This window comes from Lagopus muta, chromosome 1 (assembly GCF_023343835.1).
Source record: "Lagopus muta isolate bLagMut1 chromosome 1, bLagMut1 primary, whole genome shotgun sequence".
NCBI classification, from domain to species: domain Eukaryota; kingdom Metazoa; phylum Chordata; class Aves; order Galliformes; family Phasianidae; genus Lagopus; species Lagopus muta.
This window is the reverse complement of record NC_064433.1, coordinates 1,103,992-1,117,121: the sequence shown is the minus strand read 5'-3', so window position 1 is coordinate 1,117,121 and position 13,130 is coordinate 1,103,992. Positions and strand designations below refer to the sequence as shown.

The 13,130-nt window shown below is 53.8% G+C and overlaps 2 protein-coding genes across 2 annotated transcripts in view; both read left to right on the top strand.

The window, feature by feature from the left end:
• The first annotated feature begins 21 nt into the window (after nucleotides 1-21).
• ZC3HC1 (zinc finger C3HC-type containing 1) lies at nucleotides 22-10,155 on the top strand. The gene is made up of 10 exons (XM_048934586.1): nucleotides 22-352; nucleotides 2,085-2,196; nucleotides 2,379-2,529; nucleotides 3,800-3,883; nucleotides 4,468-4,595; nucleotides 5,691-5,848; nucleotides 6,553-6,775; nucleotides 7,634-7,843; nucleotides 8,178-8,375; nucleotides 9,141-10,155. Exons 1-10 carry the CDS (start codon nucleotides 231-233, stop codon nucleotides 9,207-9,209), a joined length of 1,455 nt encoding a protein of 484 aa, XP_048790543.1. The 5' UTR covers nucleotides 22-230; the 3' UTR covers nucleotides 9,210-10,155.
• Nucleotides 10,156-10,910: 755 nt separating this feature from the next.
• Nucleotides 10,911-13,130, top strand: part of UBE2H (ubiquitin conjugating enzyme E2 H) — a 41,020-nt gene continuing 38,800 nt past the window's right edge. Inside the window, exon 1 of the mRNA XM_048934585.1 lies at nucleotides 10,911-11,236. Within this exon, the coding sequence (XP_048790542.1) occupies nucleotides 11,184-11,236 (53 nt within the window). The 5' untranslated portion in view covers nucleotides 10,911-11,183. The remainder of the gene's footprint in view (nucleotides 11,237-13,130) is intronic.

Here is a 13,130-nt window from a genome sequence, read left to right as displayed (position 1 = left end):
CAGAGAGCGGTTTTCCGAGATGCTGCCAATCAGACGCAGGCTTGTTGGGAGGTGGTGAGGCGCTGAGAGAGCCGAGCGATCGATTGGTGCGCGTATGGGGCAGGCTGAGCCAGTGGAGCGCCGAGCTGGGAGAGAGCGCGCAGAAGGGGGAACGGAAACCGGCGGAACGAACGTGCGCGGCCGCGGTGCCCCCACCCGGCCCCTGGGCAGTGCTGCGCTGAGGGACCAAGATGGCGGCGCCCAGCGCCGAGGTGGCCGGGGGGGGTCGGGGTAGGCCGCCCGCCGTCACCCCGCAGCAAATCCGGGACCTCATTGATGGAGGCATCGCTTCTGAGGGCAGCGGGCCCGAAGGGTGAGGGAGAGGGGGGGCGGCGGCGGCTGGGCTTGGGGAGAGCGGTGGGGCCTGGGATGGGGCTGGGTGGTGCGGTACCGAGGGAGGGGGCTGGGGGTTGGAGGGAGAGCTGTGAAGGGACACTGGGAGACCTGGGGGGGCAGTGGGAGGTGTTGGGTTTTGTGGGAAGGGGTAGTGGGAGAGGCTGGGAAGCATAGAAGGGGCAGTAGAGGGGAGCAACTGGGAGTGCTGACAGGGTACTGGGGACGTTGGAGGGGTATTAGGAGGCGTTGTGTCCTCTTGTAGGGAAGGGTAATGGGTAAACGAGGTGCTGAGATGGGCTGGGAGGGATGGGAAGCATAGGGAGGCACTGTGAGGTGTTGGGGTTTGTTATGGGAAGGGATTCTGGGGACACAGGACACTGGGGGGGGGGCTGGGAGGCACTGGGAACCATAGGGTGGTGGTGGGGGGTTGGTAAGTGAGAACACTGGGGGTGATTATGGGAGGCTGGAGATGCTGAAGGGGTATTAAGAAGTGTTGAGTCTTTTTGTGGGGTGAAATACTGGTGAAATGGAGTGCTGGGAGGGACTGGCAGTGATGGGGAGGAACTGGGGAGCACTAGGAGGCACTGGGCATGCTGAGGGTGTATTAGGAGATGTTGGGGTTAGTTATGGTAAGAGGTTGTGGAAAAGCAGGGCTCTGGGAGGGACTGGGATGCATGCAGGGACACTAGGAGGGGATAATTAGAAAGCACCGGGCCAAAGGATGTCTCTGAGGGGTTTCTGGGGATGCTGAGGGGTCACTGAGGGGGGTGGGTGGGTGGGGTTTGTTATGGGAAAGGTTGCTGGGGAAGTGGGACATTGGGAGGGATTCAGAGAGACCGGGGGGTAATGAGAGGGGCAACTGACAGAAACTGAGGATACTAAGAGAATAATGGGAGGTGTTGGGTATTGTTGCGGGGTTGGTTACTGGGAAAACAGACACTGGGAGGGACTGGGAAGCATAGAGAGGCTACTGGCAAGGAAATGGGGGAACTGGGAGGGGGCAACTGGGAAGCACTCGGTGGTGCTGAGGGGATACTGGGACTCGCTAGGAGATACTGGAGGTGCTGAGGACATATTAGGACTTTTTGGGTCTTGTTGCAGGAAGGAGTTCTGGAGAAACAGGGCACTGAGACAGGCTGGGAGAGACTGGGAATTATGGGGGGACACTGGGAGGGGACAAACAGGAGACATTGGGGGTGCTGAGGGGGCACTGGGTCTTGTGGGAAGCACAGGAGACACTGGGAGGAGGTGAGTGGGAACTCTGGAATGTAGCAAGGCACTGGGAAGGTGCTGGGAGGCAGTCATGAGCAGTGGGAGATGGTGGGAGAGCAGGAAGGGGAAGCAAATGATCTGCCAAGATCCTAAATGAGCTGAGTTATCCAGGAACCAGCTCTCTGACCCCAAACGCATGCAGTCCCACCATGGGGGCTCACTGGGACACCAACAGACAGTGGTGTGTACTGGGGTTTCTGGATGAGCACTGGAAAGTACTGGTGGGCACTGGGTTGTTGGGCAGCTTTGGGGGGATATCACTAAAAATCAGCACTTGTGTTTCCCCTCAAAGACACCGATTTCTAGATGAGGGATTACAGTAAGGATGAGCCTGAAGGATGAGATGGTCAGAAGTGCTCCATGCATTTTTGATGCACTGATGAAATCTTTCCAGGACAGCACAGAAGTTTCCCTTGCTGACTCGCTATTCCTTTCAGGAAGGACACGTCCGACTGGTCGGAATCAGCTAATGGATCTTTGCAAATTGATGCCCTCTCCTTGGAGTCAACAAGCAAAGAAGCTTATTTCAGCAGAGTAGAAACGTTCACTATATCCTTTCTGATGCTGAATTTCCAGCCATCCCTCCCCTTGCTTTGCTGTCAGCGTCCTTGTAGTTTCCCCACAGGCTCCATCTTTTCTGAGGATTTTCTTCTTGGGACAAATCACCCTATGAGGAACGCCTCACATGGTCATAAAACCCATTCATGGGGTTTTATCCTTAACACCAGCACCCTCTGAAGTGGGCAGGCAAACCCCACGAGCTCTCTCCCTTGGTCTGTGCCAAGTATGGCTGGACCAACGTGGAATGTGACATGCTGAAGTGCTCCAGCTGCCAAGCCTTCCTCTGTGTCAGCCTGCAGCTCACCTTTGACTTCAACAAATGTACGTATGGCAGAGCTTAATTAAAACCCCTGCTCTCCTTGTCAGGGTTTGCAGGCTGCTTGGTCTGCTGCTGTGATCCTCTGCTGTTTTATCTTGACGCAGGGCACTGAGTCCATGTGTGCAGGTGCTCATCTTTTGTCATGTAATACATAAATCCCTCTACTGACCTGCTTAAGCAACTTTGGGTTCCTAGCAGTAAAACTCCCCTTCCTGCTGACCTGTGCTGGCTACAGAATGTTGGCCAGCTCTGATACTTTGCTGCACAGGCACAAAGCAATAACAGCTCCAGAAATGCCTCCCTCTCAGCCCCATGGCTTCAGAACAGAAGTAGGGCTCAACTGTGCTTTATCACTGCTCAAACCCTTATTTTTCTTCACTTGGGTCTGCCCTCTGTGCATTTTTTGACCTGCTTCCACTGGGTGCCCTCTCTTCTTTCCATTTTTTCTCTCCCAGCTCTTGTTACCTGCAAGACAGTAGAGGGTGCAGCCCCAGTGTCTGACAAATGCAGTGCAGATCATGCGTAGCTGGGAGCTTCATATGCTTTTCCTTTGGGCTCCCTCTGAATACTGATGCCCTCTGTTTGTCCAGGCTATCTTTGTTAAATAAACCTTGGCCTCATTATTCCGTTAGTAACCATGCTGCTGGTTTGGGAAAACCTAAAGATCAGAGAGGGGAAAGAAAAGCAAACGTTTAAAATAAATAATAATAATTTGGTGTGAATAACTTAAATGCAGCACCCATTCTTTTGGGGGAGGTGGGAGCTTGATTTCCAGCTACGATGTGGCTCCTGCAGCCCAAGCAGAGGGGTCAGCTGAGTTAGCCAGGGACTGGCAGAAGCTCAGTCAAACAGAAAATTGGGAAGAGCCAAGCAGTCCCTGTGCTGGTGGCTAGCTTGAGCTGTGTCTGCTGCATGCATACAGCGTGGCAGGCTCCTCTGGTCCATGCTTACTGCTCCCAGAAGCAGGAGGGGGTTTTGGCTGCACTGCAGTGGTCGGGCTTGGTGTTGTGCAGCTGATCCAAACTCACTGGAGCAGCTGTTCCCTTTGGCATGTGATTTCCTGCAGGGAGGCTGGAGGGGCAGGATGCTGCCAGTTCTTTTTGGAGGGGAGCTAAGAGCTTCAGGCCCTGCACGTTACAGCCTCAGGAACTGGAGGATCTCAGCTGCCAAGAGCACAGGCTTCTGCCTTCCTCTCTCCCTTGCTTTGCTTTTCCCAGCCCTTCCCTGAGGAGGTGGCTCTGCAGAGGTGTAGAAGTGAGTTTTGCCTTGCAGATAAGGAGCGCTGTGCGGAGCTGAAGAAGTCCTTGTGCACCGCTCATGAGAAGTTCTGCTTCTGGCCAGACAGCCCCTGCCCAGGTTGGTCCTACAGAGCCCACACAGTGCCCACAGCTCTGGGTTTATCCCTTTGCTTTCACCCTTTCTGTTGTTGTTCTTTCTCCTTGTTGTGCCTGTGCATTCTCTCCAATGCATAGTGCCACTGCAGGCACTGCCATTGCAGTCCTCTTTTACCCATCACAAGGATGTTGAAACAGGGATATAAGAAAGGCTCTCAGCGGGTAACTGAGCCCCAGATCTTGAATTCTGGGCCAGGGCTGAACCCGGTGCTGCCTCTCTACCTTCCTGTGCCTTCTGGGCAGCTAAAATGCTATTCAGGATATAACTGAGAGGAGATAGGGGAGGATAAATGACATGGGACGCTCAAAGGGTGAAAGACTTCATCTTCACGATGATCTCTGGGGTCTTTTCCAACCTAAGTGGTTCCATGATTCAGAGCTGTGCTGCACTGGAAAGGATGATTGCAAAGGAACAAGAGACCCTCAGCTTTTCCTTTAAAACATAGGAGACTATTATTGGAAGACCCTTGCTGGTCGTTTCCTCTTTCTGTGGGATAACAAGGAGGGGGGAAAGCAGGTGCCACAGCCCAGGTTTTCTTTCACCAGATCGCTTTGCTCTTTTGCTGGTGGATGAACCCAGAGCACTTCTCCAGGACTTCCTGGAGCGCTTCCAGAACCTGTGCCAGCTGGAGCTGCAGCTGCCCTCCCTCAGAGCAGAGGACATGAGAAACATGGTGAGTTTTTGAGGGGGGACTGGGGACATTCAAGTCACTGGTGACAAAGCCAGACGTCCCTGTGCGTGCATATGTTAATGTCATCTCCTTGGCTTTCTGCATGGATGTTTCCTGTGTTTCCAGGCTTTCACCAGGCCTTTCTAGAAGCACCTTAAAAGGAGTTTGGAAGGGTTTCTGCTGTGTAAGCTCTCACCCAGAGCTGGCACATCTGACTTGTGCCATCACAGTGCTGTCAGTGGGAATAGGGCTGAAGCATTGGGCTCCTGCTCTGCACCTTTGTTAGCATGCGGGCTGCCCAGCAACAGTGATCTGGGGTCCTGCAGGCTCCTGGCACAGAACTCCCATTCGTTACCTTCAGGGGCTCTGAGGTACAGCAGCAGCCTGTGAGTCACTTCTCTAATGAATAAATGCAATCCTACATGAATCTGGAAATGAGAGCTTGCATTTTCAGGGAGAAAGAGAGGAAAGGCAGGAGCTAAAGTTGTAGCTGCAGCCAGGAACAAGTGTGGGATTGTCTCCTTGCAGTGCCCTGGCCAGGCCTTGCTCTGCTGCAGCCAAGTCTGGTTCTCTGGGCACGCTCCCTGGGAAACAGATGGTTCTCAGCAGTGAGAAGCTGCAGAGGAACCAGGAAACTCTCCATCCATTCAGCAGAAAGCACAGAGATGTTCTGTGGTCACCACTGCTGAATGGTGGAAGCCAAAGGAGTGAAGTGCTGAACGCATTGGCTCGTGCATTTCGCCTTTGGGGTGGGTGGAAATGGGATCTCTCCATTTATGTAGCATGGTCTGTGGGTAGAAATGGTGTGTTTTGTCAGACAAACTTGCCTGATGTGGGGAGAAAGACTTATCTGAAGGCATGAGAAGCATTTATTTTTCGCTCACTCGCTTTTCTAACCTGAAACCCTCTAACACTCTTCCATCTCTATGGGTTTTCCCCTGCTGCCAGCATTAGAAGTCTCAAGGGCAGCACTGCAGTAAGAAAGGAGTAAAGAGGCACCAAGCAGGAGGCAGAATTCAGCCCCAAACTCCAAAACGATCAAAAGAATTTGAATGCTGCTTCTGACCTCCATCTCTGCTTGCTTTTTCTGCCCCACAGTCCCTTACAGAGGAGAAGATCAGCCTGCTCCTCCAGCTGATCAAAGAGGAACTCGAGCACAGGACCGACGGAGAGAAACCACCGATGAAGTTTGCTTCAGAAACCCTGCAGGTGCACATTCCTGCCTGTGTCCTGGCTCTGTGCGGCTGGACCTGCAGGTCAGCACGTGGGTGATGCCTGGAGTGATCCCAAGGGTCTGCTCTTTTTGCCCGTGATGCATCTTAGGGGCTGGAGGAATGTGAACATTTCTCTCCTGATGTGTTTGCTGTCCCCTATTTCACAGTTTTTATTATCTTCAGCTGTTAAAATGGATGGGCTTATAGAAACCCCAGCTCCTACCTCATCTAAAGGAGATGTCTTTCCCTGAGATGTCAGGATCTGAAATGAGATCTCTGAGCTGTCAGTCACCCCATTCAGTTCAGTGGTGATTTGGATGTTGAAGCCCCTGAGGTGTCAGACCTGGGGTTGCTCTCATGGCTTGTCAGGCCTGCAGGAAAAGAGGGAAGTTTCATGACCTGAAGGTTTGTGCTTCCCAAAGTGTGTGATGTGAGCAGAACAGCTGCATTATTTGAGCCTGAGGCGTTCTGCTCTTACAGGAGGAGGGCTGAAGATGGGACAGTGATGTCTTGGGGCACTTTCAGCTGATAGCTGAGCGCGCTGCTGATCTGTGGCAAACCACACGAAATGAAAAGAAGCTGGTTTTTAAATCAGGGCTGTAGGTGGGTTTTAATGTACTTCAGCACATCAGAAAACAAAGAAAAAAAAAGTGTCAAATACTTGCATCTGCTCTGAAAGCTGTGATTCCAGGGAGGAGTCCAACCTCATCCCAACCTTTTCCCATTCTTTGGCTCTGTCCCCGTAGCGCTGTGTCCGGCTCTGTGCTCTCAGTCATCACCTGCTCTCGCTGCATGAGGAAGGTGGGACTGTGGGGGTTCCACCAGCTGGAATCTGCGGGGCTGGAGCTGGATTCCTGGAGCCCAAGCACTGCTTTGACAGCATCTGGAGAGCGTGGCCCTCCTGTGCCCACATCTCCACGCAGGATGCTCACACGGAGCCAAGACACGATCTCACCAGGCTCTGAGCAGGTATGGCATGGTCCTGGTGTGATTACTAGAGCATGCAGACTGCTGTAGTTTGGGATGTCTAAAGGGCCTCACCTCAGTGTCTCCAGCCATGGGGGTCATGTCTGTGGTGGTGCAGTTGCTGGCAGGAAAGCCGAGAGAGCTTTGATCCCTTGTTGAAGCTGGGTGGCATCTCCCTGTCCCCTTCAGGATGGTGGCCAGAAGAATCACGGAATCCCACCCTGACTGGGGCTGGAGATACCTTGGTCCATTTGGTTTCCACCCTGCTCAGCAGGTCCACCAAAGCTGTGCCCAGCCCCATGTCCACATGGATTAGGAGACTCCTAAGAAGATCCCACAGCCTCTGAGTCCCTATGTCAGGGATTTGGCACCCACCTGGTGTTCACATGGCTCCAATTTATGCCCAGTGCCTCTGAAACTGCTCTGGGCACCAACTGAAGAAGCCTGGCTTCATCTTCTTGGAGTCTTTTCTTTGAGTGTATGGAGAGATACACCTGAGCCTCCTGTTCTCCAGGCTAAACACTCCCAGCTTCCTCAGCCCTTCCTTGTAGGAGAAATGCTCCAACCTCTCCATCATTTTTAACACTTCTCCAGCATGCCCAGGTCTCCCTTGTACTGGGAGCACAGCAATGCTCCCAATCCTTAAGCTGTGACCTCACCAGTGCAGTGCAGAGGGGTAGGATCCCCTCCCTCATCCACCTGGCCAATACGTTAGCCAGTGCAGCCCATAGCACTTTGTGTCAAAGGCAACGTTGCCAACTCATGTTCATCTTGGTGTCTACCAGGACCACAGGTCCTTTCTGTCAGGCTTCCCAGCACGTCTTGGGTTTGGATCTTCATTAATTACTTGTTCCTGTTTAGGAGAAGAGCCCCTCCCCATCAATCTCTCGCCCAAGGGCTTCAGATCCCCCCAGCAGCCCCATGGAACGAGGGGGTGAACTGGAGGCTGCCAGCCCCACGCAGAGGAACCGCCCCATTACCCGCAGCATGGGACAAGGGGACAACGTGGAGGTGCCATCCAGTCCCCTCCGTAGAACCAAGAGACCACGGCTCTGCTCTTCCAGCAGCTCAGTGAGTGCCATGGGGATGGACAGTAAGAGTCTGGCTGGGTTGAAGGGCAGATCTGGGCAAGGTCCCTGATCCATGGGGTGGTGTTGTCCTCATAACATGGATCTGGGCTGGGGTTTGGGCATGGAGAGGGTTTTGTTGTGTTATTGGAGTCTGTTTTAAAGCATGCTGTCATTGGAGGTGCCTGAGGCTAGCCTGGGTGGGGCTCTGGGCAATGTGTTCTAGTGGTTGGCAACCCTGTCTGTGGCAGTGGAGTTGGAAGTAGATGATCTTTAAGGTCCCTTCCAACCCAAGCTATGCTATGATTTCTTTAATGTCACTTTCCCCTACTGCTCAGGACACTTCTCCAAGGAGTTTCTTTGACCCCAGCTCACAGCATCGTGACTGGTGTCCCTGGGTCAACGCAGTGGAGGGAGGAGAAGCCCCAGAGGATCCTGAGAAGGAGCCTGCAAAGGGAGAGCCAGGCTGGCAAGTGGTCCTGAGCACACTCCTTGCCAGCCGAAAGTGTGACCGAGTGCCTGAGACAGAGCCTGTGGTGAGCCTACAGTCCCGAACCCAAGCATTCAATCACTGCTTGCTCCAGCCTTTCCCAAACCTGAATGCCTATGGGGTACATGAGACCCAGCAGAGTGTGGATAGGATGAAATGTGTGTCTGCAGAGCCTCTGCTTCCCCTCCGGCTGTGCTGACAGCCTCTCAGCCAGGTCTCATCTGAGCACAGATCTGTCCAAAGGCTGCTATAAATAATAGTGTTTCAGAGTAGCTCACTGCTGCCCGAGATCCAGTTTCATTTTGCATCCCAGCTGGGATGTGACCACTGGATCCTGCCCTCCACAGCCCTGGGCTGCTGGAGTGGTGGCTTCGCTGAGCCAGGGGAGCAAAACTGAAGCTACAGCCCACTCTGAATGGGTGGCAGGCACCCTCTCTAGGGCCCTGTTATCTGCTCTGAGTGCTCCTGCCTTCTTCCCTCCACTCTGCTTGGGGCTGAGCTGCAGGGAGTGCTGGAGCAGTCCTCCTTCATCATTTCTCTCAGGCATTTTGTATGAGTTGTGACCCCATAAGGGCTGATCTCTTAGCATTTTCATGCACGTGAGTAACCCAGAACAGGGAAAAGCTGAAGCTAACTGGTTTGTAGATATCCAAAAAGAATATTTCCAGATGGCTTTTTCTGGGGGCAGCGGTTTCTCCTTGCATGCTTTGGTGGTGGGTACCTGGAGCTGGAGGGGAGTCCTTAGATTGGCTCTCTGTGGGTCTCTTTGCATTGCTTTGACCTCTGTCGCTTTGCTCCCCTTCTCCTGCAGAGCCTCTCGGTGAAATCCTGCAAAGTGTTCCGCATTTTCCGCCAGTGGGAGAGCGTCAATCCCTCCTGAACGGGCTGCTGCCTCCAGGAACTGCAGCCTTGCAGGCAGAGTGGGGCATCGTGTCGATCCAGCATGGTTCTGCTTCACAGCTGTGTGCTGCAAAAGCCGTGGGCCACCCCAGTGCCAAACACAGCCCCCAGCGCCTTCTAGGACCCCCCCCAATCCCCAGTTGCCTTCCTGGAGGCCCTTTCTTTTCACAAATTGCTGCTGGAGGTTTTGGATCCTCCCCCCCTTTTCTCTCCCACCAGGTTTTCAACAGCCCTTGTTTGGAGCTGGGGGATGCGCGGGGTGAGACGTGGTCACCTGGTGAGGGTGACATCTGTCTGGCTGTGACCCTCCACCAGCAGCATAGGAAAAAAGTGATGCCAGGTGGGAATAAACATTTCACTTTTATTTCTTACAGTTGTTACAGCCCTTTCTCCTGGGGCAGGGCAGGCAGCTGCCCAAAGTGGATTCTATTGAAGCATCAGGGTGTGTTTCCAACCTGTCGAAAGCAGATAATATCCCTGGTCCTCTGCTCTGGGCTGATAAGTCAGCCAAAGGGAGGCTGCGACACAGCCAAAAACCCTGCAAAACCCTGCTTGGGGTTTTGGTGCTGATCTCCCCACTGAAAAGGGGAGAAGAAGCCAAGGAAAGAAACCTCAATCTGTCATCTCCATCCTTTAAGGGTGATAAGGAAGAGGCTTTGGGGAGGGCTCAGGCCCCGCAGCCATCCCCCCCAGCAGCTCTGTTGCTGTGGGTGTGCTGCTGCCAAAGTGTGGGTGAACGCATAGGGAAATGTCACTGCTGTTTTGCAGAGCAAAGGCTCTCTCTTATCCCCTCTTGGGGGTAGGGGGTGCTTCTGAGTTGCTTGTTTTTGGGGGTTATTTTCTGGCTGTGAAGGCAGCGGCTGCCTTCAGCCGTAATCGTGCATCAATTGGAAGAAATAAAGAAAAAATGCTCTTTTTTTTTTTCTCTGTGCTCCCATCTGCCCAGGGAACATTAAAGGGAAAGGGGGAATCTCGTCACCCCACGTCTCAGCTCACATGGAAACCCCTTCCCACCATTCCACCCCAAATTCTGCCCTGCGTGGCTCACTCAGGATGTGGGCTCTGGGATGGAGATGCCCTTTGGGGGCAAGGATCAAGGAAAACAGACTCAAACCCCAAACTTTGGGGCGAGGTTCCTTCTTTGCAGCAACGTGTTGAGGTTCCTCATCTGCATTTACTCAAGAGGAGGTAGAGTTGGGGTAAATTTGGGATGATGTCAGGGTCAGGAATGCAGGATGTCCGCCCTGGGGCGTGGAGGTACATTCGACATCCCTTAACATCACTGTCACATGCCCTGCTGTCACCTCCGTGCCACCTGCCCCATCCGGTTAGGTGAACTGAGGCACGGGGTGATGCTTCAGCTCTGTCACACCGGAAACCCCGGCGTGACAACGGTGACGCTTTGACTCATTCACAATCCCGTGAGGTTCTTTGTTGAGGCGTTTCGCTGTGATTTTGGGACCCTCCTTCAACGTCCCCACCGGGGCCTCGAACCCGAGACCCCACGACGAGCCCAGCCTCACACGCGCGCAGGCGCATACGCGCATACGCGCACACACTACAACTCCCATCACCCCCCGCGGCAGGGCGGAGCTTGCCGAACGCCGCCTCTCTCAACCAATAGCAGCGCGGCGGCGGGGGCTGTGACGTCACCTCGCAGTGACGTCAGAGGGCCAGAGTGAGGCTCCGGCAGAGCGGAGCGGAGCGGCGCTGGGGGAGCGCGCGGCGGCCGCGCCGTCACCACAGGAGAGGGCGGAGTGGGGGGGGGGGAAGAGAGAAAAAGAAAGAGAGAGAGACAGAGAGGAAGAGGAGGCGACAACAACGACGACAGTCGACGACCGAGGGGGGGGTCCCAGCGGCTCCCCCACCAGCTCCATTCACTCCTCAGCTGTGACGGTATAGAGGCGACGGAGCTGACAGCCAGCCCGGAGCACCGGGGGCGGCCGAGACCACCATGTCCTCCCCCAGCCCGGGCAAGAGGCGGATGGACACCGACGTGGTCAAGCTGTATCCTTCCCTTTAACTTCTTTTTTTTTAATTATTTTTATTTAATTATTATTATTATTATTATTATTTTTACTCCCGTGATGTGGGTTTGGGGCCTAGCACCGGGTTGGGGGGAGGAGGGGAAAGAAACTCCTGTGTTGTCCCCCCCCTCAGCCGTGGCAGCGTCCCTTTGTGAGGCCTCAGGCTGAGGCCTGCCCTTAAAGCAGGGTTAGGCTTCCCTTCCCCACCTCTTCCGTCCCCTTATTATAGAGCCAGAGCTCACCCTCCTCCCCCCTCCTGCTTCCCCCCTATAGAGAGAAGGCCTCACCCCTTCTCAACCCCCCCTGCTTCGAGCTTTGCCATTATTTTAGCAGGGGGGTTTTCCCACCTTCAGGATCTGTCATTATTCCCCCCCCCCACTCCTGGACCCCTCCCATATTTCCATAGGGACACATTTCCACCTTAACACCCCCCCCCCCAAAACCCTCCAACAGAAAACACCCCTCAAACCCATCCTTATTCACCCCACACCTCCCTCAGAGCCTTCAGCTGAAAGGCTTTCGTTTGATTTATTTCTCTATATTTTGGGGGAGCCCCTTAAACGCCTCATTTCGGGTGTGTGTAGGGGGGGAGGCACCTCTAGGTGCTGTTTATGTAACATCCCACATTGGGTTAAGGCTTTATTTCCCCCCCCTTCCTCCTTTCGTGATAGAACTGTTTATATTTCTCCTCCAACCGTTCCATGTTTATATTGCCCCCCCTCCCCCCCCCCCCTTTCTTTTTATTTTCCTCCTTTATTCAGAAGGTGAATCCTTTCCTATCTCTCCCTCCGTGCTGACAAATATCGTTGGGAGTTTGCCTATGGGATCCCTTTCTTCATAGTTCATCCCTCAAAGCGTAGGGGTTGGGGGGGGGGGGGGGGAGAGGGGGGCACAAAAACCAACACTGGCCCCAGCTGTTTTCCAGCCCCTCTGGGGCTGCTCCCTCTGTACCACGGAGGTCTGATTGAGTTTCCAGCGAGATAAACAAACTTGCTTGGATTTTATATTATTTTTAGTGGGTTTTTTAGGAGGGGGGGGGAGGGGATGGGAGGAGCTCTGCTCCCGTTTGTGGCTTATCGAAGGGAAACTTCTGTTGACGTTCCACGCGTGCTTCGCTCTCCCCAAAGCCTCTCTCGCTGTGTTTTCGCCTTGTTTTGAAAGCAGATAGGAAATGACTCGCGATCATGGTTGAATCGCAGCTATTTTTATCCGGGGGGGGGGGGAAGGTTGTGCTGGGGGGGAGTTTAAAGTTACACACATGTCATTCTCTGCCCGATGCAAATTGCCATCGGTGCTTAATCGCTGTGGAAGGAGGGGGTTGGGGGGCGATTCCAGCTGTTTGATGGTGGGGGAAGTGTCTTCCTTCGAGGCCCAACCTGAGCCCGATGCTTGCTCTCCTTTCAGCTCCCCCTGTTCCTTTCTTTTAATTATTCCTGTTTTGTTCCTATCGTAGCCGTTTTAAGAGACAAAGAAGAGGTTCTTCCAAAGTGCTTTTCTATGCTGTGTATCCCTAAAGTCGGCGGGGGAGATAGAAAGCCCCCAGATCTCCACACTTCCCTCACCCCCCACAAAATGCTTTCTGCTTTCTGCTCTCCTTCTTCCCCCCCCTTCAACAAAAGAACCCAAAAGGGTTCTTCCAACAGCACAGATCTCTTCTTGTGGGGTTGGAAGGGACAACAAACTTAGGAAGTTGGATGTGTCAGATGACTGCTCACCGCTCCTCCCTCCCTCCCCATGGCCCTTTTTGTTTGTCTGTCTGACTCGCCCTGCCTGGCAGGGTGAGATCAGCTCGCTGGGCCCCAGATCCCTTCCCTTCGTTTATGCTGGGGTGGAAGCAGAGTCGTGTGGGATCCTGGAGCTCTTTGGATGGTTTT